The sequence below is a fragment of the Plectropomus leopardus genome, chromosome 3 (genome assembly GCF_008729295.1).
Source record: "Plectropomus leopardus isolate mb chromosome 3, YSFRI_Pleo_2.0, whole genome shotgun sequence".
Classification (NCBI taxonomy): Eukaryota; Metazoa; Chordata; class Actinopteri; order Perciformes; family Serranidae; genus Plectropomus; species Plectropomus leopardus.
Window position 1 is genome coordinate 35,973,825 of NC_056465.1, and position 27,249 is coordinate 36,001,073.

The following is a 27,249-nucleotide window of genomic DNA, read 5'->3' on the forward strand; positions in this document are numbered from 1 at the left end:
TTAAAAAGGTAAAATAAATAAAAATAATAGAAGATGTGATGGTATGACGGGTGCATGTTTTTTTAAAAAAAAAAGGGCACCGGCATGCAGAAAGTTTTCTCGCCTGTGGGGCACTGCATCATGTTTTCTTCATTTAGGGCCAACATAAAGGGCATTTCATTGTGTTATCTCCACTGGAGGGACACCCTAGAGGGCACTTTATCATGTTTTTTCCATTTAGAGGCGCTCCAGAGGGCACACTTTGTCATGTTTTATCTACCATTAGGCCCCTATAAGTGGGGCATCCAAGTTGGCACTTTGGCTGCTTTTTTTCTGAGAGGGGATACATGAGGATAAATAAATATATACCCCCAAGACACTATTTGAAAATTATTGCCTTAAGCTTTCCAAGTGGTTTGTTACAAGCAATTTATGCAACCTCTACATATTTCTGGACATTTATTTAAATATTTTAAAGGTTAACTTTGTTTTTGTTTTGTTTTTTCATCCTTGACTGATTGTGACAAAAATTTTGGAATAAGTCCAGCATAAAGCGAGACTGCTGCAGCAGGCAAACGCTAAACAGGCTGCAATGTAACCTCTCAGGGCATTTGAGCACCGTCTATTAACATTTGTTTTTGCCACTGACAGGCTGAGATTAATAAATTGGCCAAGTATTGACAAGCCCTCTCCTCAATACTTGGCCAATTTATAATGTATTTTTTCCCATTACTCACAGGGTCCAGTTTGGAAAAATACTGAGGTTTCCCTTTAAGTAAACAGATTGAATTATGTAAAATACTGTATTATTTATTAATGAATTCAGTTTGTGCTTCATTTGGTCAGCTTCTGGGCTCCATATGTCACCTCTGAGCTCGAGTCCTAATCTGTTACATATCCAGTCACGTGAGGGATTAGGCTAATCTAAAATTGGTTAACTGCCTTAATATGTGTGTGTTATCTTGTGCCTGATAAAGGCGCACCTGTGACCGCATTACAGCATATTAACATATTAACCCTTCGATACCTGGATCGACATCACTTCTCTTGTGCTGCACTAGTATTTAAATATCTGAATCCTGCATCGTTTTTTTTTGGGTTGTTTTGTTTTTTTAAACATGGGGAGAAGACAAAGAGCAACTTGGAAAGGTTGCCAATTGCAAGAAATTGGTTGATTTAGAAAATTACTTTTTAGATAAACTAGGGAAAAATGTCCAGTGAACTATAGTTCTCATTATCATAATTATATAGGCCTGTTTAAAATGATTTTTATAGAATAATATTTTTAGCAGTTTTTTCATGTTCCATTCTTTATCTTTCTTTTTCATTTATTTCTTTTATTACTTTCCCCCCTTTTTACTTTCCAGCTTGTTTTTTGTTTGTTTGTTTGTTTTTAATTTGTATTAAATTTTAGTTTAGTTTAATTTTTTTTTGGGGGGGGGGTCTATTGTTGTTTGGGGTTTTTTTGTGCTAATTGTCAGGTCTTTTGTTATTAAGTTGCTTATAGCCTTCTTCCCATGTTGTTGAAATCAACCAAAATACCCAAGTTTCAAAGGGTTAATGCGCCGCCTAAAACTAAACAAAAACCAGTCTTTACAGTTACATCGCGTTGCAGCCAGATATTGTGCGGGAGTTGGTCGGTGAGAAAAGACCCAGAAATCTTTTTTGATCAACAGCATCATATTGAGCACGTGCATGCTGCTTTATAAATAGTGTTGTTGCCATAACAGCAGCGTGCAGCTCCGGTGCTTTGCAGTGATTTTCAGGCTTCCTCCTCGCAGCAGCGCCTCCTGCTCAAATCGCAGTAAAGCTCCGCATCGAGAGGCTCGTTTTTTGATTTTCGGACTTGCCTTGTATAGTCAACACCACCGTCTCCTGCTAAACAACCGCCGCTGTCACACGCAAGCGTGAAATCTGACGTGATGCTCTTGCCACCGTCCCATTCAACCGTTTGTCGGGATCCTCCCTTCAGACAGTCGTGCGTATGCGCTGGTAACGACACAGCGGCATTGTCGGAGAGCTGTATTTAAACAAAAACGAGCGATTGACACAGAGAGATCAATAGGTAACTTGATCCGGATCGATTTCCTGCGGCAATGTAAAGATGGCGAGAGTGCTCCACAACTTGCTGTTATTTCTGATCAGACTTGCGCTGAAAATCAGAGTTTTGGGGTACTGGTCATTGATATACGGTTATTGTGCTCTTTGCACCATCGTAGCCCTGCTGAAACTTTGGTGGAGCATCGTGTTGAGGCCGACAGCCACCTTCCAATGGGCGATCCGTGAAACTCCCCCGGCTTGCCTGAATGACACGTCCTTGGGAACCCACTGTTATGTCAGGATCAAGGTAAGACACACACATGCACTTGGACATTGGAGGCTCATTGTGTGTGTGCGCGTGTGCGTGTGTGTGTGTCTCCTTGCATGCTGTTCACATGTAAAATGCTCCTCACTTGTTTTGTCGCGTCGTGCAAACACAAACAGGCCTGGTGTTTTGAGCGGATCTGTTTATTTCGGAGACGTTTTTTCTTATTTCGGTGGGTGACGGTTTGCAGCGCTGCGCTCAGGTGGTGCTGAAAGGACAGCTCCTCCGCCTCACGCCTCAGCAGCACGCGGCGGGCTGCCAGCCCCCGACAGCCGCGCCGCTACACATGATGTAATTAAACACACAGGCAGGCAAGAATATTTAGGGACTGTTCTTTACTTATCAGAGGGGTGGCTGGGGTTTGACTTTTTTTTTTTACCCCTCCCCAAAGCTATAAAAAATTGGGGAGTGTGCATATGACCCACCCTCCATCATACATTAGTTGTTGGGTTTTAAAAACAGACCCTACAATGTTTAAAAGTTAAAAGTTGAAGATTAAATGCTGGAGTTGGAAAAAAAGCCTTGGTTTTTCACCCTTGTCATTTTCCAACTTAGACACCAGAAAAAAATGTAACGTTTCCACAAAACAGTTACATTACATATGTACATATACATCACTTTTCTTGTGCTGCGTTCAGATGTCTTTTGCAAGTATTTTAACCCTTGGACCTTGAGCACATTGTATGACTTTTTTTGGTATGGCACAAAAGGCAAAGGGCAACTTGACAAGAAATGTTCCCAAAACTGAAAGAAACTGGTAGATTTCAAAAATATTTTTAAAAAAGCTAGGGAAAATAATATAACAATTACTTACATTTTTAGCTGTTTTTTCAGGTCTTTTTTTGTTTTGTTGTTGTGATACTACCCATTTTTTAAATTGTTAGTTTGTTTTTTCCTAATTTCAAGGTAATTTTTTGTACTTTTACAAATTTCTTGGTCATTTTGTCATAAGTTGCTCATTGCCTTTTTCACATGTTTTTGAAAGAAAAAAGCCAATTTGCCCAGGTTTCAAAGGGTTAACTGCTGTGGTTTATGCATGGTTAGGTTAAGGCACAAAAAGCACTTGATTATGATTAGGAAACGATCATTTTTGGGTTAAAACACCCACATTTAGTGGCGCAGAAGGGGCTGAAAAAGCAGGGACGGGCTGGTGAAAAACACTTAGGTGCTGTGACACAAATACTGGTGGAAATGCTGCGAAGAGTTGCCGAAGTACAACCAGTTTTGTTGTTTGTCGGTCTTGAAAAGTTGTCTGCATATATTAGCAGGTGTTTCTCCACCTACTAAGTCATAATCGGGCTGCATTCTCTGATTTGTTGTTGGCGCTACAAAAGACATCCATCTTGTGAATAACCTGTTGAATTAGATTAAAGTGTCTTTTGTGCATTTGTGTAAAGAATAAATCAGACACACATTATCCTTCATCGTAGGGTATTTTTATGTGTCTGCAAACATTTCTGAGGTTTGCTAGAAAAACATTTACAAAAAGGACTTGCCCAGTATGCACCATATTACTGGGCTGTGATACACTGTTAGGTCTTCATTCAGAAGTACATAAATTATCCTTCATAGTTTTCCTGATAACTGCATTATCATCCACTTATTTTCATGCAGCAAATGCTCATTTAGCTATGAGGACTTGTTTCCTGTTGTCTGCACGAAGTGGTTTGTCTGAGACGGTCTCCGTGACGTTTCCGTGTGTCTTCTTTCCCCCAGGAGTCCGGACTCAGGTTTCACTATGTTGCCGCTGGAGAGAGAGGAAAGCCGCTCATGCTGTTTTTACACGGCTTCCCCGAGTTCTGGTAGGTCCACTTCACCAAACAAAGAGATGGAGGAAGTATTCAGATCTTTTACCAATACCACACTGCAACAATACTCAGTTACAGGTTAAAGTCCTGAATTAAGCATTTTACCATAACAAGTGAACATGAAAAAGTACTGAAAGAATTAAAAGCAAAAGCAAAGAAAAATCTAAAAAAAAAAAAACCAACTAAAAAACTGTAAAAAAAATAAAATAAATAATTATAATAATTTTTAAAACACCCCCAAAAACTCAAAATTATTTAAAAACATTAAAAAAGGCACCCAAAAACTCAAGATTGAACAAAAAACTAAAAATTATTTTAAAAAAAAGGAAATCCTAAAAACTTAAGATTTAATAAAAATAAATAAAAACTAAAAAAACTCTCTAAAAAGCTAGAAAAACACACCAAAACTAAGAGAGAAAGAACATCAACATAGTCAGTCGACTAATTGATTAATAAACCAATCTTTGCAGCTTTACTTGGATAAACTGTTTACTAATTTATTTTTTTTTAACAAAATACAATATTCTATAAACTCTTCCTCTGTTTTAATGCAAAAATCTCAGTCTTTAAAGTAACTAAAGATGAATGTAGTGGCATAAATATTTATATCTTAAATGTTGTGTACAGTGGCATGAAAAGAACATACTCAAGTAAAGTATCTCAAATTTGTACTTAAGTACAGTACTTGAATACATGTCATTAGTTACATTCTAGCACTTCACTAAACTGCAGCAGACTGTAACGTTGTGTCTGTTCAGTCGCTCGGTGTTTGTGACATCGGTCACCTCTCTGAAATTTCCCCTCTGAGGATCCCTCGACTCCAATGTTTCAGCTAAAATCTCTGCAGGGACAAATCCGTGCAGCGAGGAGTATCCTCATTCACAGACATGATTCGCCATCGGGGGAAAAGGGTCCAAAGCATTCACAATCTCTTCCTCCTGATATGAGATGAAAAATGGTGTTGAGCATGGCTCCTGGAATGGGGCCAAAGAGGTTGTCAAGAGCTGTAAGCCTGGTCCGTATCTCTAACATACTATCTAAGCTGCTGACAGGACAGGGATTAATTAACGGGAGAGGGGAGCGCTTTCTGCCTCACTTCCTGCATTCTTCACAAGAATGATGAACTGTGCCGAGAGAGTGACATGGTTGTAAAGAACTCTTAACACTCTCTGAAAATGTGCTAAATCCTGCTCAGAAATGAGAAAGAAGAGGGTGCGGGCGTGTGTCGGAGCGAGGCTGGGCGGGCGGGGGGGTCCGAGGGGCTTACTTTGCTCTAAACCTCCTCATCTATATTCTAAGATCTGAGGATTCGGTGTCGGGATCTTATACTGACTCATCAGAATCACAGTCAGAGCTCTGCATCTTGCTTCCCCTGACTCGGTAGAGGAGGAGGAGGAGGAGGAGGAGGAGGAGGAGGAAGAGGAGGAGGATTTCAGTCCTGATGAGGAGCCTCTACAGCAGACAAGATCTTCAATTAGGAAGCCATCCCGGTCCACATGATCGGTGGGCGGATTAGAATCTAAAACAGCTTCTATTATACTAAAGTGACCTTCACTCAGCTGGAGAGAAAGCCGAGAGCTGGCTTTAAAAAAAGTTTGTGAGGTTCGTTTGTAACCATCTCAAATATGCGGCGTAGAAGAGTTTAAAGGATTTTGCACATCAAGTTCAGTTTCATTGTCATGCAGAGCACTTCTCACCCTGTGAAAACAGTTGTTTAATGTGTGGTGTGGCTCTGAAAGGTGATTTCTGAAGTCTGAAAAAATCCTCCCGATGATGTCATCAGCCCAGCGTACATTTCTGCAGCCAAGGATGCGTTACATTTGTACATTTCATACGTATCATATCTATGTGTTATAGCTCTGATTACATACATATGAGCCAGCTTCGTCTTCTGGAGGTGGAGTGGATTTTAGATGGTCTGATAGGTGAGATGCCTGCCAAGCTGCAGATCACTGTTCAAGACCAATGAACAACAAAACCAGTTGTTTTTTTAACAACCTCTTGCTGTGTTTCCACCGGTGATATTGCCACCAAAAGGAGTTGCTTTTTACAGAGATATCGCTGCATTACTAGCTGGAATTGTGCCACTAAAAGGGGTTGTTATGTTTCTAGCCAGAACTGTACCACCAGAAGTTTTTTTTAGAGACATTGCTGCGTTTTTAGCTGGGATTGTGCCACCAAAAGAAGGCAGAAGGAAGCTAGATTTCCAGTTTCCAGTTTCCAGTTTGTCCTTGGTCCTGCTCCATTTTTGGAGTTGAAGGATGAGTTGATTAAAATCAGCAGCTACTGTGAAGATGCCATCCAGTTATTTTGAACATGTTGCTGCTGGTGGCATCATTCAATCCCTGCAGTACATTTTTTTGAATTTGCATCAGTCTTGTGTCCTTATGGCTCCCAACAAGGTCCGCCCATCCAGTGCAACAGCTTGATCCGGGATGTAAGGGGTTAACCATGTCTCTGTGAAGATGTGAGCAGAGCAGTCTCTGATTTGTTGCTGAGTGAACCTCAATCACATCTCATCCGTTTTATTTTCCTGCCACCGGACGTTAGTCAGAAGAAGGCTTGGTAGAGGAGCAGGTCTACGTCCGGTCAGCCTTGCCCTGATGCCAGCTCTCCTCCCTCGCTTTGTCCGGTGCTTTTGGTTTTGTTTCTTTCCCCTAGTCTGACTGGCCACTTGGCATATGCCGCTGGTGAGGATCCTTTCACGGTCTGCTGGATTCAGTCCAAACCTCACACAACTTTTCCAGATTTTGATAAGTGCTTCTCTATTGTTAAAAAATTGTGCATCAGCAGAAGGGGCCATGGTGTCAGAAAATAGAAAAATATAGCACAAAAAGTAGCAAGGATTTGAGGAGCGACTGGCTGCTGCATCTACATGCGCTGCTATCATCATAGCAGTAAGTCAAAGCAGTTGTTTCTTAAATAGACATCTTAGTGTTTCTATCCAGAATTGTACCAACAAAAGTGGCTGCTTTTCACTGACACATTTCTGCGTTCTAGCCATGATAGCCATTAAAAGTGCTGGTTTTAATGAAGACATCACAGTATTTGTAGCTAGGTTAATGACTCTAAAAGTTATTTTTTACTGAGACATTTCTAGCATGGAACATGCCCCCAAAAGCTGTAAGTTGTCACTGAGACATTACTACATTACTAGTCAGAATTGTGCCACTAAAGGTGATTGTTTTTTACAGAGACATTTCTGCATTTCCAGCTGAGTAGTGCCACAAAAAGGAATTGTTCTTATTTATTTTATTCATTCATTTTATTTGAAAGTGAACATATACAGTTTAAAACATACATATTACTATTTGATGCCCCGTACCAGATTAAAGCTTAGAGCTAATTTGCATCTGCAGTCTGTCTGCAGGTCAGAACAAAGACACAGCACAACAACATGCCAATATAGAGTTATACACAAAGAAGCGAGAAAAGAACTCATCCAATTTATTGCTGTGTTTCCAGTCTGGAGTGAGTCACCAAAAGCAATTTTTATTTTATTTTATTTTATCTTTGTTTTATATTTTTATTTTTTATTGAGACATGGCCGTGTTTCTAGCTGGGAGTGTGCTACTGAAAGTGATTGGTTTTTTTTTACCAAGACATCGCTGCTTTTTCAGCAGGGATTGTGCCCCCAAAAATTTCCAAATCATAATCAAGTAATTTTTTTTACATCTAAATATAACCACAAGTTAACCACAGCATTGAAATGTAAAGTCTCAATATATCTGCTACATGGTAACGTACAAATGTAACGTGTCCTTGGTTTGCAGAAACACACAATGTCAACATTTATTCTGGCAACTAGTTTGCATCAGAGTACTCTGGATTTGTGCTCGGTAACTCCAAATATTTAACAGAAAAACCTGTTACATACTGGTAGATTTTAGTTGTGATTTTAGAGTGACATGCAGATACAATGAAAGACACTAGTGAATTTCATTATCAGAAATGTAGGTACAGTGTTTTGGGGGCTTGACCCCCCGAGTAAAAGGCAGTATTTCCGGGCTTTGACTGCACTGATTTTGACAGAAATAAAGGAAATAAGTCATCTTTGCATGTGTTTGTGTGCCTCAGGTTCTCCTGGCGTTACCAGCTTCGCGAGTTCAAGAGTGAGTTCCGTGTGGTGGCTATCGACATGCGGGGCTACGGGGAGTCCGACCTGCCGCTCTCCACTGAAAGTTACCGCTTCGACTACCTAGTCACCGACATCAAGGACATTGTGGAGTACTTAGGTGAGGGAGCGCAGGTGAACTGTGTGTCTGTAATCTGAAATGAACTTTGAGCAGTGCGCAATGTTGTGACAGTGTCTCAAGTCAAAAATAAACTTGTTTATCAGTCTTAAGCTGCGGACGGCCCTGAGGCCTGCAGCATGGCATGACAAACGTCCTGTGACTCATTCTGACTGAACATGGGATGCTGTGCAGATCCAGAGCCCACAGACTGCATGCTAACACTGGCAGGAAGCTGGCCTGAAGCTGTCTGTACACACCAGCATCCACTCATCATTGTCAGGCCACAGTGATGATTTTTGGCCTTTAAACTCTTTAAAATCTGAGCAAATTGACTTAATTTATTTTAAAAAATATGGGAGGGTAGCTTAAATTGGCCTGAAATTGGCCAGACATTAGTAAAAGTTACAGGAAAATTAGACGCTGTCTGACATCCGCGCTGCCAGAGATCCGCACTGTCGGAGATCCGCGCTGCCTGGTGCCCTTTCGAGATCTGCGCTGTCGGAGATCCATGCTGCCAGCAGCTGTGTCGGAGATCTGCATGCTCCGCTCTGTTTGTTTGTTTATCTCACTGTGCTGCTGTCAGACAATCAGCTGTTTCATCGGAAAATGCCACTTGGTTATTAAATTCTACAGTGAGGTAGTTGATGTGAACTCAAAACCAAAGTAGATATTATTTTGTTTTAAACTGTATGTTAAATTATATATGGTTGTATACTTATGTACATTACTCAAAACTTATTGACACCACACCCATTTCCTTATTTATTTCACACCATATACACTTTTTTTGTGTGGTAGGTATTTAATTAAGGAATTGAGATCCGTGCTGCCTTTCGAGACCCACACTGTCGAAGATCCACGCTGCTAGCAGCCATTTCGGAGATCCGCGCTTTCCGAGATTCGCGTTGCCAGCCTGTGTCGGAGATCCGCGCTGTCGGTGATCCGCGCTGCCAGCTGCCATTTCGGAAATCCGTGCTGCCAGCTGCTGTGTAGGACATCCGCGCTGCTCCACTCTGTTTGTCTCACTGCGCTGCTCTTGAAGGACATTTATACCTCTCAATTTTTTTCTACATTTTATGCCTCAAAATATTAAACATTTATTATTTTAAATTTTTCAGATAACATCAGCTTCTTACTTTGATACTCCTCCAGTTCAATTTGGAGCTTCTTCAGTTTAAAGCAGTTCATCTTTCGTTTCTGCCAGTTTTTCACATATTTCCATCAATTTGTGATATATTTCTGCATATTTAACTATATATTTCCACATTTTCAGTTATATATTTCTGCATTTTCAGCCATAGTTTTAAATTAATTTCAGCTTTAAGCATCGACACGTTTCGCAGGAAATGCATTTTCTAGTTTTGTAGTTGGCTTTCAGGAGCTAAGCACTCAATAATGCATATTGCTGTTCAGAGGATTCACTAACTGTGGGAGGCTTGCATTGATCACATGATAACTGCTGTACTCTGCTCTCTTAGACCGCAGAGCTGTTTTTACACCGGTCGTTAGAGCCCACATGGACCACATTACTGTCCACATTCACAGTAAGCTAATGGTGCTACAACAATCAGAGGTTTGGCCTTTAACCGTGCAAGGCAAGCAGCATTTCCCTTTTCAATGCAGACAACAGACACAGAAACAACAGTGGCTCCCAGACTTATCTACGTATATGACAATCCCTGATGAAGTGCATGTGATATTAATGATGCAACCCAGTTACCAGAATAAATGTTGGTATTGTTTGTTTTTGCAAACCATGAATACATTACTTTTGTACATTATCATGTAGTGGATAAATGAAAACTTAATGGTTCAACAAGTCTTGGTTAGAATTTGGTACAAAAACCACTTGGTTGTTACAATCCGAAACATCCACATCTGGTGCCTGACGGGTCGCTTGAAAAACAGTTATGGGTTGCTAAAAATACCCAGATTGGGTGCCCAAATGACATCTTGTAAAACAGCAATGGGTCCCTAAAAAACACCCATGTTTGGTGACTAAAAAAGGTCGCTAGAAAACAATCACATCTGGTGATGGGTCACTAGAAAACAAAATGTTCTGCATTAAAATCCTTCTAAAAAGGAGCTGCTTGGTGAGTGGGCTTCTTTGTTTTCTACTTCACTTGAAAACACCAACATTAGGTGCCTGAAATGCAGCTGCAAAAACAGCTATGGCTCGCCAAACAAAGCAGCAGGAACAACAGTGATAGATTGCTACAAAATAACAATTAATTTTTTATACCTAAAACGATGCTAGAGAAACAACTACAAGTCCCTAAATAACACCCAAGTTTGGTGACTAAAAGCTGCAGGAAAAACAGTGATGTTTAATGTGTCCAATGCTTTGGTTTATAACATGCAGAACTGATGTTATTCATATCATCAGAAGTGATGAAACTCGTTTATTAGTCACAAATCTGTTTTTTGTTTTTATTCAAAGTTTCCAGTGTTGATCTCTGTCTCGACCTTTTCTTGTGTGATGGGGAAACAGCAGAGAAATATTCAGTTCTAAAATCACAGATATTATATAAATTCTGAACCCAAACTGAGACATCCACCTTAAAACTGATTGACTTCTTCTCTGACTTAATGACTAAAGGCAGAGTTCAACCGATGAAAAAACTTTTACAGACACAATCATTTAGATTTAAACTGTTTGTGTATTTTGGATCATATAAAACATATTTTACATATTGTAAACATTTCATTTCATATAATTAAACATTTGTTTTAATGTCTGGAAAATTTAACATTGGTTTGGTCTGAACAGTGATTGGCCGATCAAACATGCAGTTATTGATATATTGTTTTCCTTTATTTGGATCGTATCAGTTTTCATGAAGTGGTTGCTGCTCGCCGTGACTTAACTTTCTCTAACTGCTTTGTTTGGCCGTCACACAGAGCTTCAGTGGTAATATCTTCAGTTTATCTCCAGAGCTAATGTACGGAAACATCCTCTCAGTGAAAGTGTGTGTGAAGGTGTGTATATGTGTGTTAGTATCCGGATCAGAGAACGACAGTTTTCCTTTGTTCCAGTCCAGATTCACTCGGATCTTCTGGATCTTTTTCTCCACTCTCAGATCAGTGGATGAATCCGGAGGTGACCATGCTGAATATTTACCTTCATAGAGCCGTATTCCCCATAATTCAGACCGTTTGTGTCCCTTCCTCTGTTCGAACCCTGCTAACACACCAAAACCCCAGCCTGTACTGTCTCCAACCTCGAAGTCCCAGCTGTGAGTCCCGGAGTTAAAGCCCTCTGAGCCGAGGATGGAGCAATAATAATCAAACCGCTCTGGATTATCAGGAAGCTGCTTTTTCTCCTCACCTCGTCTCACGCTGGTCAGATCTTCAGACAGGACGAGATGTGGGTTAGCAGTGTTTGGGTCCAGAATCAGAGGACTGTAGGAGACCATGTCCTTCATCTTGTTCCAGATGTTGAAGGTGAGGTTGCCCAGGTGTTTGGCCTCGTCTATCAGAGCTCCTGAGAGCAGCTGTGGATCCTCCAGTAGGGGGCGCTGCTGGACTCTGTCCACCGCAGCCTTGTATCTCTGCAGGAAGGAGACGTCTTCGGCTCTCAGCTCGTCCTCTGTGTCTCTGACTGTGTCTGAAAGAGCTGCTATCTCTCTGCTCAGAGCCTCCAGCTCCTCCTTCATCCTCTGACTCTTCTGCTCCTCTTCCTCCCTCAGTGCAGCCATCCTGGCCTCCTCTTCCTCCTCCAGAAACTGGTGAAGCTTCTTAAACTGCTCCTTAATCTGCGTCTCTGTGCGTCGGGCCTGGACCTTCATGTGAGCTGCTGTTTGTTCAGACTTCACTTTGACTTCTTCAAAAACCTTTAACTTCTCCTTTAAGGGCTCCAGAGTCTCCTGAAGTTTCTTCTTGTGTTGTCGTGCAGCTTCATCGACGGGTCTGAATCTGTGGTCGCTGTGTTTTTCTGAATCTCTGCAAACGAGACACACCGGCTGCTGATGGTCCAGACAGAAGAGTCTGAGTTTCTCAGAGTGCAGACTGCAGAGAGCCTCTGAAGCTCTCGCAGCTTTCTCCTGTGAGAGGGACTCACATCGGCTCTTTAACGCAAAGTTAAATGGTGGTTCCTCCTTTGAAGATCTTCTCTTGCAGACTGGACACTCCTGAGTTTGTTTCTGTGTCCACCAGCTCTTCAGACAGTCTTTACAGAAGCTGTGGCCACATGACAGAACAACAGGATCTCTAAAGACATCATGACAGACCGGACAGCAGAGATCCTCCTCTGATCTGGAAGCCATTTAGTCTCTGAGTGAAGCTGAAAACACAGCAGACAGAAGTACAGTCGGCCCTCCCTCCTCGACTCACTTCACTGAAATTTACTTTCGCTTTGAGTCGTGTTTGTAGTCAAACTCAAAACATTCAGTGTGTGGAGAGTCAGCAGGTCGAAGCAGCAGTGTCCGAGTTTCCACTTTTCTCTCCTGTAGCTGAACTCACTCAGAGGAGGGTGTTAGTTTGGTCTGAAGGTGAGTCTGATCGCCTGTGTTCAGTCTGCGCGTCTCTTCAGTGAGAAAGAAAATAAACAGTCTCCCACTTGAGTCAGGTGAGGGGCGGAGCTTTGTCATGCATCCTCTGCTAAATGCAGGTGCTGAACCTGTAAAACAGGCCTGAGTCTCTCTTGCAGGGTACTGAGTCGCTAAAAACTACCCATGTTCGGTGCCAGAACAGCTACTTGCAAAACAGGGATGCGTTACTAAAGAAACAGACACTATCATGGCGCTTTATCCTGGCAGAAATTTAAGTTACGGCTTGATAAAAACAATCACTTTTTGTGGCACTGTCCCTCTTGGAAAAAAAGCCATGCTTGGAACCTAAAAAGCTGCTGGAAACACAGCAATGACCCTAACAGTTTTGCTGTTTGTTGTCTCAAACGGTGGTCTGCAGCCTGTCAGGCGTCTCGTCAGGGTGTCACGCCATCCATCATTCCCTCCACGCCTCATCCGGCTCTGTCCCTTCAGAGGCTTTATAGGATAGATATGAAACATACAAATTAAAAGTACAATGCCAACATTTTCTTCTGTTGACTGGGCTGAATGTTGAGATGAATCAAGCTGGTATGATACATATCAGTGGGTGTAAAGGATGCGATCAAAGGTAAGGGGATTATTTTGTTTGGGACAATAATGTGATCAGAATCCATCAGACGGATGCCCTGACCTTGATCTGCATTTGGCTGTATGTCATGAAATACATCCATTTGATGGGTGTAAATGTCCTCTGAGGGAGGCAGCCAGCAATAAAGAAGTGAGAGCACTATTGATTTTCAGACTCTGACATGCTTTAATAAACAGTCTGTGAGCATCCAGCCTCTATCAGAAACAACATAATGCTGACGTCTGCTGCAATAACAAAACACTGTCTTATATTTATCTGCTTTTCTTCCCAGGATACAACAGATGTTGCCTTGTCGGCCACGACTGGGGCGGGACTATAGCGTGGCTGTTCGCCATCCATTACCCAGAGATGGTGACAAAACTCATCGTCCTCAACAGCCCGCATCCGTCTGTGTTCACAGGTATGACGTCACTTTGCAAATGAATGGATCCCCCTCACAATATAAAAGTGATACTCAACTTAAATCCTAGAGATGTCTTTAAATCCTAAGAAATTGCTAAAATCTTGGAAACATCCTAAAATCCCAGAAATGTCCTAAAATTCTTGAAACTTCCTCAAATCTTAAAAACATCTTTAAATCCCAGAAATGTCGTAAAATGCTAGAAATTTCCTAAAATCCTAAAAACGCCCCAAAATCCTAGAAATTTCTTAAAATCTTAGAAACAATCTAAAATCTTAAAAATGTCTTGAAATCCTTGAAATGAAACTAAAATCTTTAAAAAGTCCTAACATGGTAGATAAAAATACCAGAAATTTCCCTAAAATCCTGTAAATGAGCTAAAATCCTATAAATTTGCTGAAATCCTAGAAGCATGTGTGAAGCTGCTGCGACTGGCCCCTGACCTCCTGTCATTTTGCAAAAGTGGCCCCCAGTCAAAGCTAGTCCCTTGAGTTTTCTTTACGTGATGAAAGAAAACCAATTTTCTTCACACTAATTGGGGAGACTCTGGTTTTGCTCTTGGATTATTAGCATAATTATTACTATCATTAATTAGGAAGTATTATGACTTCAGTTTCTTGTTGCGTCCATCTGGCAAATCCTCTTCTGCCTAAAGGGAACGATGATGAGGAGCTAATTACAGGAGGCGGCTAATGTGAAGCTGGAACAGCTGGTTTAACTGGTGCGAACAGAAAAGCAAAGTCATTGAGAGTTATCACGACCACGACCCTGCAGCGCGTGCAAACCCGGCCTTTAATTACTGTGGAAGAACTGAACTGGTCTCCTCTTCCCTCCTCCAGATTACGCTCTGCGTCACCCGAGCCAGCTGCTGAAATCCAGCCATTTCTTCTTCTTCCAGCTGCCCCGCTTCCCGGAGCTCATGCTCTCCATCAACGATTTCAAGGTGGTCTGTTGTGTGTGGGCTAAAGCGGTTTCAAGGTCAAGGTTGTGTGTGTTTGTGTGTGTGTGTGTGTGTGTGTAGCATGCATGTGTGTTCATGTGCAGGGGTGTTTGTTGCATGCTATTACAGTGTCAGGCTATTTTTAGGGTTTGCATCAGTGTGACTGAAAGTATCTTGCTGTGAGAGACGTTAGCCGGAGTAAACAAAGGATCAACTAATCCTGAAGGAAATGTGAAATATAGATTACAAAATCACATGATCATCTAGATAACAGCATTTTGTCCAAAAATGACAGTTATATTTAAAGATGTCATTTCTATTGAAAATAGCCATTCAAAATCAGTAATGTCATTTATTATGTTGACACTTAATCAGCATTTTTTTAAGTGCACTGTGCAGGTTTGCAAAACAGTTTTGCCATTAAAATGCAAAGGTTAGGTTCTAGTATTTTTGTAGCTCTTAACCCTTTGAAACCTGCATCAACATTAGTTTTCTTGTGCATCATTTGGACAACGTTCACAAGTATTTCAGACTTTGAACCATGAGCAAATTGGATTTTTTTTTTTTTTTTTCAAAATCATGGGAAAAGGCAGTAAGCAACTTGGCAAGAAATGTCCCCCATATTGCAAGAAATTTGTAGATTAAGAAAAATATGTTTAAATAGCTAGAAAAAACCAATATGTATAATTATTATAATTATATAAGGTCATTTCCTTGACTTTTAATCTTCTTTTAATTTTAATAAATGTTTTTTTTAGATTTTTATTTATTTGGCCAGTTTTCAGGTAGCGAGGAATGTCCCACAAATTGCAAGAAATTAGTAGATTAAGAAAATTCTATATTTAAAAAGTGTAGTAAAAATGTCCACAGAGCTAGAAATATTTTTCAAAAATATAATTTTCAAGTAGTTACTTTAGGCCATTTCCTTGTTTGTTTGTTTTCTAACTTTTCAGTTTTTTCTTACTAATTTCTTGATCATTTTTGAGTAGTTTCTTCAGACGTTGCTCTTTGCCTTCTCATGTTTAACTATATGGAGCACTGTGGGCTGCATGTTTGGTCATAAGGTCCTACTGTTTTTTTTTTTGAGTAAAAAGCTGCAGTAAATGTATTTCTTTTGCAAGTGAGCCAGTGTGCAGGAGTCTGTCTGCAAATGGAGTTTTTAAGAAGTAAAAGCACAGCGTGTCATGTTGTCGGGCCAGCAGTAGTCAGGGTGCCAGAGCTGCGACTGAAGGTCATGAGAGCTGATTTCACCAGTGAAGTAACTTTGTGACTCACAGCGAACACGGACGTCCTTCTGTAAACGTCCTCTGGATTAAATTGTAGCAGACACATAAATTCACGGCTGTGTTTGCTGCTGTCTCTGCTGCAGGCTCTGAAGGCCTTGTTCACCAGCCGCAACACAGGGATCGGGAGGAAAGGCCGATGGCTGACTGCAGAGGACTTGGAGGCCTATCTGTATGCACTCTCACAGCCGGGAGCGCTGACGGGAGCGCTCAACTACTACAGGAATGTCTTCAGGTGAGGAACAGTTTACTTAACAAGAGGTGGATCGTGTCAAAGAGGTAATCCAGTCCTTATCTCAGCCCTCTGAGACCTGGAAACCTTTCTTGTGTTGCACTCAGACATCTTTCACAAGCACTTTAAACCTCTGAAACCAGAGCACCTTTGATTTATCATGAAAGCAGGGCTACAGAGGCAGTGAGCATCTTGACAAGAAATGTCCTGCAGACTGCAAGAAATTAGTAAAAGGTGGTAAGAAAAATGACCTGAAAAAAAGAAGTGAGGAAGAGAGAGAAAAATTATTTTAAAAATCCAAAAAAAATTAAATTATGTTAGAGATGTAAAGGAGCATATTTTTAAATGCTCCTTTAGGAGTTAGGATAGTTCTTTCTTTATTTTTGGCAAATTTTTTAGGTAATTTCTTGGCATAATTTTGGGTCATTTCTTGTAAAATAAAGTGCTTTCTTTTACCTGACCATGAATGGGGTCAGTTTTCAGTTCAGGTCAGTTTTGAAGCTAATTTTCACTAATTTAATTTCATGTTTAAGCCTATAAAACCTGAGCAAATTACTTAAATTAATTTCAAAAACATGAGGAAAGGACAACGAGCAGCTTAATTCACAAGAAATGAGTAAAAAAGGGGAAAAGGCAATGAGCAACTTCAGAAGAAATGTTCCACAAATTGCAAGAATGTTTTTTATCTAGATTTGAAAAACTACCATGTTTTTATAAGGTAGGGTAAAATGTCAAGAGAACTATATTCAGAGTGATCACAATTAACTTAAAATTTAAAATTATTTGACAGAATTATTGTAATTTTTAAGCATTTTTTCAGGTAATTTCCTTGCTTTTTACTGTTGTTTTTTTCTTGTGTTTTTTGTTTGTATGTTTGTGTTCGGTTTTCTTTTCTCTAATTTCTCTTTCTTTCATTTCCTCTTAAGTTCCTCATTGCCTCCTTACCTTGAAGGAAATTAAGCCAATCAGCCCAGATTTTAAGGGTTTAAATAGCTTTTTGAATGCTTTTTATTGCAGCAAAAGAAGACTGATATTAACCCAGGTTTCACGGGGTTAATTTTGTGGAGTTAAATCTATAGCAGTGCATCATATAAGAGCAGCATGATACAGTCGCGACAGGAGCAGGTATGCTGTTGCCATAGAGACCGTTTCAACGTTTCTGCAGCACTTTGAGATGCTTTTAGTCGTATCAGTGTTTGGTTATTGCCACTTTAATCTATATGATGTGCATTTTTTTAAAAAACTTTGTTCCATATTGAGCGTTATGCATTTGGAAAGCTTATATGAAGTTTTATTCAGTGCAGATTTCGTAGCACCATCTACTGTCAGAGCTCCAAAGTGTCCGAAAACGAATCCTCTCCCCCTGTGGAGGCCACCATGCTGTCAGATATTTACATGCACCTTCATTGCTCCGTGTGAGGCTGACTGGCTGGATGAGAGCAATCGGCACAGATCAGATCAAAGAAAACATCAGTGCATGTATATTTCTGACATGTGAGCTGTACATGCATGGCTGAGCGCGCCATCTGCTCCCTTCTCAAGCATCCAGTTCTCTCAGAATAGCTTTTATATGCTTACGTAAAAGAAATATCACTGACCCATGCCCAATTAGTCTCTCCACAGGCGCACACTGTACCTAAGCACCGGGGACACAAATACATAAACACACGGAAACATCCGTCTGCCCATCATTTTATATTTATCCACTCATCCCGTCCAGAGAGTGGCGACGAATGGGCTGCAGATTGTTCCAGCTCATTTCATAGTTCTTCATTGACTTTTTCATCTTTTTTTTGTCTTTGTTTTTTTTTTTAGGTGGGGGGGGGGGGGGTCCATTGTGTGACTCAGGGGCTTCTTGACCTCTTGTGACCCTTTTTTTAACTATCTGGATTTTGTGCAGTTTAATGTGTCTGCAAGTAAAAATTAAATGATATAATAATGTAAAAATGCCCATTAAAGTGGTGGTTCGGAAAATTTCAGAAAGCTCTTTTTAACAGCAGACATTTGAGATTTCATGCTGAGAAAAGCAAATGTAGAAACATAAACAATTCCACGAATCAATACAAATTAAAAACAAGAAGAAATAAAAACACAGTATGGACTCACACTAATGTCATTTGCCACCATCCCATAATAAGTTTAGTGTTGCTACTGACTTTACTAAATGTGAGCTCTGTTTTAAAGGAGCTTTGTGTGGGATTTAGTGGCATCTCGTGGTGAAGTTGCAGATTGCAACCAGCTGATCACCTTCCTTCACCTCAACTGTTTCCAAATATGCAGAGAACCTACGGTGGCCTTTTAGGAAACCCAAAGAGGCAAACATCCGTCTCCGAGGCCGGTATTCATTTGTCCATTTTTGGGTTACTGCAGCCAGAATAACATGGCAGACTCCCACGTAGATATGTAGAAATTAACGGTTCATTAAGGCAGGAGAACAAACTTTCTTCGAAAGGGAGCCAGATAAGAAAATGTGAAAAACCCTGCAGGTCAGCTGCTTCAGGTCGTTTAAAAAGAAAACATGTTAAGGATTTTAGGACATTTCTAGGATTGTAGGACATTTCTTGGATACGGGGACGTGTTTAGGACATTTCTTGGATTTCAGGATATGTAGGAATTTAGGACATTCTTGGGATTTTTAGGATGTTGTTATGATTTTAGAACATTTCTAGGATTTTAGGATTTTTAGGATTTTAGGATATTTCAGGAATTCATAACATTCCTGGATTTTTAGGAAATGTCTAAAATTTATAGATGTTTCTAGGATTTTGGACATACATCAGATCTTCGGACAATTCTAGGATTTTAGGACATTTCTTAGATTTAAGGACATTTCCAGGATTGAAGGACATTTCTATAATTTTAGGATGTTCCTAGGATTTAAGGGAAGTTTCTAGGATTTTAGGACATTTTTTGGATGTGAGGACATCTCTAGGATTTTAGGGAACATTTTTATGATTTTAGGACATTAGGGGCTTGGCTCGGACGTCTGTTGGGGGGTGTGGGTGATCCTCCACTGGCAATTTTTTTAATGAAAAGTCTCTATTTTGATGCTGTTTTATGCACTCTGGCACCTTATGTTACTAAAAGTACAAAAACAGTTCCCAGTGTGAATGACTTTATTTTCACTGTGAGTTAGAAAGTGTTCGGGGGGCCACCGTGCACACTATCGTGGCCCTCGAGCTGTAAGTTGAGTATCACTGCTGTACGTATTTGTTTTAAAATGTGTCGTACAACAACATTTTTGCACTCAGCTGTTTTTCCTTGGTCCCCTCAGCTCCCTCCCTCTGAGCCACAACCACGTCAGGTCTCCGGTGCTGCTGCTGTGGGGGGAGCGGGACGCCTTCCTGGAGCAGGAAATGGCCGAGGCCTGCCGCCTCTACATCCGGAATCATTTCCGCCTCAACATCATCTCTGGAGCCAGTCACTGGCTGCAGCAGGACCAGCCCGACATTGTCAACACCCTCATATGGACCTTCCTCAAGGAGGGAGAGGGACGCAAAAGCTACAGGAACTAAAGCCCACAGCGGGGCCCCCTCCGGCCCCCCCCCCCCCCCGTCCCCTCTCGCTTGCCACACCTGGAAGCCTGGAATATGCCTGTGATACCAAGCAACATAGTGATAATGCAATCATTCTTTAAACCTTTCACATTTCAGTTACTTGTTAAAGCGGTAAAGAAAAAGAGTCAAAGCACACTTCACTGGAGAGGACACTGAGCAGTACACATATTCAAGATGTTTTTTGCACATGACATCCGCCTTAAAGTTTGTCAGTTACAGCGTTACAAAATGTGTGGCAAAAACAAAAAAATCTCCCGGTGACTTGTATTGTGTGGTGCCTTTTTAACTCTGGAGTTGTCGCGGTGTGCAGCTGTCCTGAGAGACCGGGATGTGGCGTCGTCTGCTTGTATGTTTCACCGGGGGTCGCTCCACTCTTCTTTGGGCACGGTCCTTTTGGGAACTCTCCCGCTCCCTTTATCAGGTAGTGTTGTCTGAAGGAGGTTTTCTTTTTTTGTGTATTTTTTCCTCAGAGATACTTGCTCAAACATTAGAGAATGTGGTTATTTGGATCTTCCTGTATAGTGATGGTTGACTATTGTACGATTTTGTATCTATTCCTACACACTGCATTTTGAGATTCACTGAGCCAAGTCTACACCGTTTGATTTTATAAATAAACTGAGTGTCAATCTGTTGGACTACACTGCTTTTTCTAAGAGTGATAATAACACCAGTAATAATAATACCGGCGGTGTGTCTGAAGCTGTGCCTAATGCCCCCGTGTGTTTGCTGCTGTCTCTGAACAATCACTCCGAGCTTTTACACAGGAGGGATGAAAAACACCAGAAATAGTGAGCTGTTAAATATAGCGCCGAGCTGAGTGACACAGCAGTCGACGTTGGTTATTTTGGGTCTCCCTCTGAAGAACAAACATTTTCATATTCTGCAAGAGTCGTATTTATACCGTCCCCGACACGGTTACATGCCAGCAGAAATGTTGATGTGGAATTAAAACTGAGGTGTGTATTCATCGGTCTTACATAAACAGGTTTTAGTGCTGTGCCAGCACACACACACACACACACACACACACACACACACTGTAGAGCTATTTAAAGGGAGATCATGATTTGTATCATCATTGATGATGCATGATTGTATTTTTCTTCAACCAGAAAAACAATATAAATCACTTTACAATGTTCTTCTTATCAATAGCTTATTGATTATAAGTTATAAGGCTTTAATCAAATATTTATTAACCATTAACAAACCCAGTAGTTCCAGTTTAACCCTATAAAGTTTGCCTTATTTGAAGAGTTGTGCTAATAATGAACCAAATCGCTCTGCAGTGGATCTCACTGCTCAGCAGGATTTGACAGCCTTTGTGTTTGTGTTTTTCTGTAATGCTGATCACACAGTTACATTTGCACTGACATCAGAGGTTTGGGGTGAGGATGCAGGCGAGGACAATGACATCAACGCCACGCGGGGGCGAGTGTTTTTGCTGCGTTCAGAGGCAGTGGGAAATATACAGGTGTAGACATTTTTAAGGTCGGTAGTTTTCAATATTTTTTAAAATTCTTAATAATTAAGTATTAAACTAATTTAATGTTGATCACTTGATCAATATTACTTTTGTTGTCGTTAGCTTTTAATTATCATTCTAAAAGTTACGAATAAGCCTGAAACTGAAGTTCACTCACCAGATTAAACCAAAAGCGTCTGACTGAGAGTTTCTCCAGAATTTCGAGGATAGACGCAGCACCTGAAAGCATCATCAGAAGGCACGGTTCTCTCCTCGTGTTCACTGCGCATGTGCATAAGCTTCCGGGCTGTGACGTCTCGTCCGCTCCTTGGTTTCAGGGTTTTACTAACCGTGTCGTAGTGGGCGGCGGGCAGCGTGCAGCGGTGATGTCAACAACATCGGTCAGTGGGTCAGCTCGTTAACGGAGATACTGTAATTATGTCGGTTACCGAACCTCACACTAACAGACGGTTACCGGCTGAAATTAATGTGTTCCGGTCTGATCCGGTTGAGGTTTTAAAAAGATAAATAACTACTAACGGTCGCCCCGGTTAGCTAGCGCTAGCATGCTAGCCTCGAGAGGAGAATGAGAGTATTTAGCTTTCAGCTCAGATTTTGTTCGCAAAAGAGCAAATAATGATTCATATGTACGCTAAAGTATATGTGAGAGAGTGTAGCAGAGTGTGTTTTATTTCAGGATACATTAATTTTAATTTTAAAATAGATGTAAACCGTTTTTGTTGGTAATGTTATCAGGGGTGTTTTTACTGGAAGCTAAAGTGAAGCCGGTGTCTTTTATTATTGAAGCTGTTTTAATATTAACGTTAAGGTTAAATATTTGTTTCTCTCATATATGTGAATTTGTTTGAATTGTTCCGTCATCCTGGTGAGCAGCGCCTCTCTGGGTTGTGATGCAGGTAAAGGTGAGTGTGTCTCTGTGGTTAAAGGTGGTGTTACACTCCTGACAGCAGAGACCATCATGTCAGCTCCCTCAGGGGAGTCAGGAGGAGCTCACATCATTTTAGGAGAAATGCTGCACAAATAACACTATCTTCATGAGACATTTAACCCTTTGAATTCTGAGCACGTTGGTTTTATTGCTTTCAAAAACACGGGGAAAAGGCAACAAGCAATTTAACAAGATGTGGCCCAAAAATGTGCTAAAAAGTAGTGAAACAAAAGTTACAAGGAAATTAAATGAAAATATGTATAACAAATCAATTTCCTCCAATTATAATAATAACAATAAAGTTTATCTTTATAGCACATGTTAAAACCACTGTTACAGAGTGCTTTACACATAAAATCACAATAAAACACTCAAAATAAAAAATTAAAAAGCTAAAATATGACACAAAAGAAAAATATAAAAACAATGGTTGGATTTAACAGAGCAGTGCAAGACTTTTGTGCAATGTCAGGAGTAAGGTGCAGTATAATAATAAAATATTCTTTCAAGCGATATTATAGGAATGCCTTTCAGTAATTATCAGACTAACAGCAAAAACTCTGTCACCTTTCAGCATTAAGAAGTGCTGAAAAAAAAGTGTTTATTTATTTACATTCCTCAGAATAATCCCGCAGCAGGCCACCGGGTTTTATCTCCTCCTGTTTTTATTTCGAGGCTGAAGTTTCTGTCTCGTCTGTGTCTCACAGAAACAAATGAACCATGATCACCACCGAGGCTGCGAGAGAGCTGCAGGCCAAAGAGCGCAGATACAAAGAGCAGCTGAAGAGATGTTTATCCTCTGCCTTATCTGCAGACCTTAACAGGTAAGACATGTGACAGTTTGCACGGGGTTAAATAATGATCACTGACAGATTTCGATAACAAAGACCTGAGTCTTCAAGTTTTCACTCTGAGGTCAAAGCAACGCAGAGCTGTCACATGAAGACGTCAGATTTATTGATTCTGTCTTGCTGTGTGTGCAGCTTCTTTAGAGGCATGTGAAGCGTCTGCCATCATCCAGTCAGAAACTCTGAACTGTTATAAAGAGAAAAATAGAAAATCTGTCTCTGGTTAGTCCACCAATTTTCAGTCTTAAATTACCCCGTTTACCCTCAGTCTGTCTCAGAGGATCGAGTTTCCTCAGTTTTCATGCAAATGACCTTTTTACATAACCTTTCCTTCTTTTTATGACTTTTAATACTCTTTCTATTATGTAAATCTCTGCAGAGAAAGACTGCGAGATGTGGTTGAAAACTTTGGATGTAAGCTGTTAACCCTTTAGGGCCCGCTTTAATATTACACTCGAATCGCTCTGTGCACAAAATGCGTTTTTCAAAACAAATCTTTAAAAAATATTATACATTAATATTACTTTCTGTTTTCATTTAATTATTTTGTTTTTAAACAACATCATTCCTAATCCAAAATATTTATTTATTTCTCAGAATTTTAACCCTTTAAAAGCTGGGTTGATTTCAGGATGCCACTGTGTTTTCAGATGAAAAAAAAAACTACAAAAAAAAATAAATTATTTTCAGTATACTACATGCTAAGAAGTTTTTTTACTCAGCATTGACTGTGACAGGTCACCTCGTGGAAACAGCATGTACTTTCTCCATGTGCCAAATATGATAAAAATGACGTCATCAGGTGGAAAATAGTTAAAATGACAAATTCCAAGTCAAAAGCTCAGAATGACACCCAGAAATAATACAAGTCATGTTTTTCTGCTTTGATGGCTGTGGGATCAAAAACTGCAGTTTGAATGGGTTTATATGTTTTGCACCTCACAGTATGACTGTAACAGTTTAGTTTACTGGTGTGTGCCCAAACCAGTAAACACACGTGCAGCGTTGTCTGATTCTGGTTCTGACTGTAACAGCAGCTAATATTCAACCATCACTAATACAACAAATATCAAAATGTATTTATTTTGGGGGCAAGTTTTGCTGTTTGTTGTCCTGTTTTTAAATTGTTAAAAAGTTGTTGTCACTGTTGGTTATTAAACGCAGAGAAGTGACTGCTAACTTCGGTCGTCTTTGGCACTCTGCTAACTTTTACTGTTAAACCCAAGTTGGTCTGCAGGACACCTGGGAGACGCGTGATAAACACAGGTGTGAACGGCGATGTGTCTTGGTTTTGTACTTGTGTTTTGATCACCTGAAACACATTTTCAAACCGAGTGTTCGGGGTCTTTGCTGCACACTCGGTTCTTCAGTTTGGACACTTTTCATCAGAGTTTTGCATTAATGGACGTAGCACCAGCACGTGAACTCACGCTGCCCGACTGGCCTTCAGAGGACGGATTTCTGGGTCACCCAGATCAGTCACTGAGGCGGGACGAGAGATAATGAAGGGGAAGAAGAAACGGACCGCCTCAGGTCTGTGCTGGTGGAAAAATAGGCCACCAGATTCATCTTTGAACCTCAGATTTTAGAGGGTCTTCATTTATATTATATTGTCTATTTTCAATGTTTGCATTTAATATGAACATTTTGCCACCTTGGCTCCAGCCTTAGTTTGTTTTATGTTTTTTTTTTTTTTTTTTACTGATGGCATGTATGTAATTCAATTAGTAAATATGACCAAAAATATAATATGTCAAATTATATATTCTTGTATACTTGACATGTACATAACTCAAACCTTTTTAACCACTAGATGTAGCTTTGTGAGCCATTTAACCACAAGATGGAGCCATGTGCAAAGTTTCAATAATCCTGCGAAATGAGATTTGACGGCGGAGGCCTTCAGAATAATGTTGGGGTTTGTGTTTTTGATTCCCAAAAGTGGCTGAAATATTTTCAGTTTTGTACAAACAAGAGAATTTTATTGTGATGTCACATGATGTTATTTTACTCCCGAAAGCAACCACAGGAAGTGGTGCGGACTCGGTCCTGAAGGGTTTACTCTGTCTGTCATATCCAAGGACCAACTGTACGCACAACGTCATTTTATAGGCAGAGGATTTGTAAACTGTGTAGAAATACTTTATATAATCAGTCGGTGATAACTCCCATAACAAACCTACATTTACTGTTTGTTGTCGTTGTCATTTTCTGTTTAATGTTGAGCAGCGAAGACAAACCAGAAGAGACCAGCACGTTTGACGAAGTGGGGAGGCTGAGGGAGTGAGAGGAGCGGCTGGTTTGTCAGATTTCCTAAATGAGTTTTGAATCGGACCATAAATACTGACACAGTGTCTGTTCCCCTGACAATGACAGGAAGCTTGTTCAGAAGGGAGGAGGTCATAGAGGAAAAGGCTCTGCCCCCCGATGTTTCAAATGTGAGGAGGAACAACAGCTATTTGTTTTTGGATGAATAAATATAAACTCCTCAAACAAGTGAGGAAAGTTTTCACATTTTGCTACTCAGTGCTACACTTTATTGTTCAAGGATATACTTGTACTCAAGTATTTCAACTTTATGTGACTTCATTCCTCTATAAAACGACCCTCCAGAGTAATTAATTTAACAGCTAGTTTTCCAATTAACCCTTTGAAACCTGGAGTGTTTTCTTGTATTTGTATTTAAACCTTTGAATTCTGAGTGGGTTGGTGCTATTTCTTTCTCAAACATGGAAAAATAAGCACCTTGGAAAAAAATGTTCCACAAATTGCAAGAAATGCGTAGATTAGAAAATGTAAAGTAAAAGTAAAAATGTTTAGGGAAAGAAAAGAAAAAGCAGGGAAAAATTATATTTATAATATCATAATTACATATTCAAAATTATGTTACAGAATTATTATACATTTTTTCTCAGGTCATCTTCTGCTCTTTAAACAAATATTATTTATTCATTTTATTTTTATTTTCTGCTTTTGTTTTCTCTCTTTAAAAAATATTTTAGGTAATTTTCCTGTACTTCCTGTACTAAGATAAAATTTAAACAAGATATAAGACACAAGAGCATGTTAGAAATTAGGCAGATTATTGTGAGAAATGGAGATAAAAAAAAAAAGATTTAAAAAAAAAAGAAAAACCCATACTAATAACAACACACATATAATAAAAAGAAAAACAGCAGTAAACACAAAATTGATTGGAAGTCAATAATAATAATAATAATAAAAATAATAATAATAATAATAATAATAATAGTAATAATAAGCAGGGTCAAGACAGAATAGAAAGATAAATAATAAAACGTGAGAACATGTCATCTGCTTCAGTAAGTAGTGAACTGGTTGTGAAAAAAATCCTGTTTTTATGAAGAAAAAAAAAGAAATAGGCAGTGCTAGCATGCTTTTACACAGACAGAAATCTGTCATTAACTGGCTTTATATCCACCAAGTTTATTCTTAATGTGCCCCATATGTTGTTGGTAAAAGATGGGGAGTCTGCTCGAGTGACTAAAGATGTTTGGAGTGGTCTGGTAGCATGTGTTTAGGTTTTTTCAAATGAATTAAAAAAGAGAGTCCACATTTGAATCAAATTCAGATGTCTGCTGCTTTGATTTAGGGTATAAAATCCACTATTACAAAAAAAAAAGAGCACTGTGCAACAACCAAAAATCATCTCATCTTTCCTGCTACTGATAGGTATTTTAAATCAAAGTGAGAGCATGTGAGGGACTGTCCTGGTCCATTCAGTCATAGCGCAGTATGAGGAGCCAACTGGAGTACAGTTTTGACTGGATTTGCCTTTTTTTGTGTGTGATTGAGAAAGTATGAGGCAGCAGATCCCTCCTCACTGCGGCCGTGTGATGACTCCCTGCAGGTCGAGTCAGCAGCCGTCCAATAACAGTCGCTGCCCAAATCAAATATTTACAGTGTCCCAAAGACAATGCTGGAGCAGAGACAATGAAAAGGGGATTCTCGCAGTAATGACAAGTTATTCTGTTCATTACACTTTTTTTGTTGTTGTTTATTAATCATATTATTATAATTCAGCC

At 40.0% G+C, this 27,249-nt stretch overlaps 2 protein-coding genes and 1 long non-coding RNA gene across 3 annotated transcripts; 2 read left to right on the forward strand and 1 right to left on the reverse strand.

The window, feature by feature from the left end:
* Positions 1-1,989: 1,989 nt before the first annotated feature.
* On the forward strand, positions 1,990-20,635 carry ephx4 (epoxide hydrolase 4). The gene is made up of 7 exons (XM_042483740.1): positions 1,990-2,326; positions 4,061-4,146; positions 8,230-8,387; positions 13,798-13,926; positions 14,766-14,869; positions 16,236-16,384; positions 19,656-20,635. The coding sequence occupies exons 1-7, from the start codon at positions 2,084-2,086 to the stop codon at positions 19,894-19,896; spliced, it is 1,110 nt and encodes a 369-aa protein (XP_042339674.1). The 5' UTR covers positions 1,990-2,083; the 3' UTR covers positions 19,897-20,635.
* Positions 11,210-15,180, reverse strand: LOC121941034 (nuclear factor 7, brain-like). The gene is made up of 2 exons (XM_042483739.1): positions 15,160-15,180; positions 11,210-12,634 (listed from the first exon to the last, which is right to left on the reverse strand). Exons 1-2 carry the CDS (start codon positions 15,178-15,180, stop codon positions 11,261-11,263), a joined length of 1,395 nt encoding a protein of 464 aa, XP_042339673.1. The 3' UTR covers positions 11,210-11,260.
* Positions 20,636-21,769: 1,134 nt separating the features above from the next.
* LOC121941223 lies at positions 21,770-25,795 on the forward strand. Its single transcript, XR_006105730.1, has 3 exons — positions 21,770-21,807; positions 23,063-23,179; positions 25,433-25,795. It is a non-coding gene; the product is annotated as an uncharacterized LOC121941223 (long non-coding RNA).
* Positions 25,796-27,249: the final 1,454 nt, after the last annotated feature.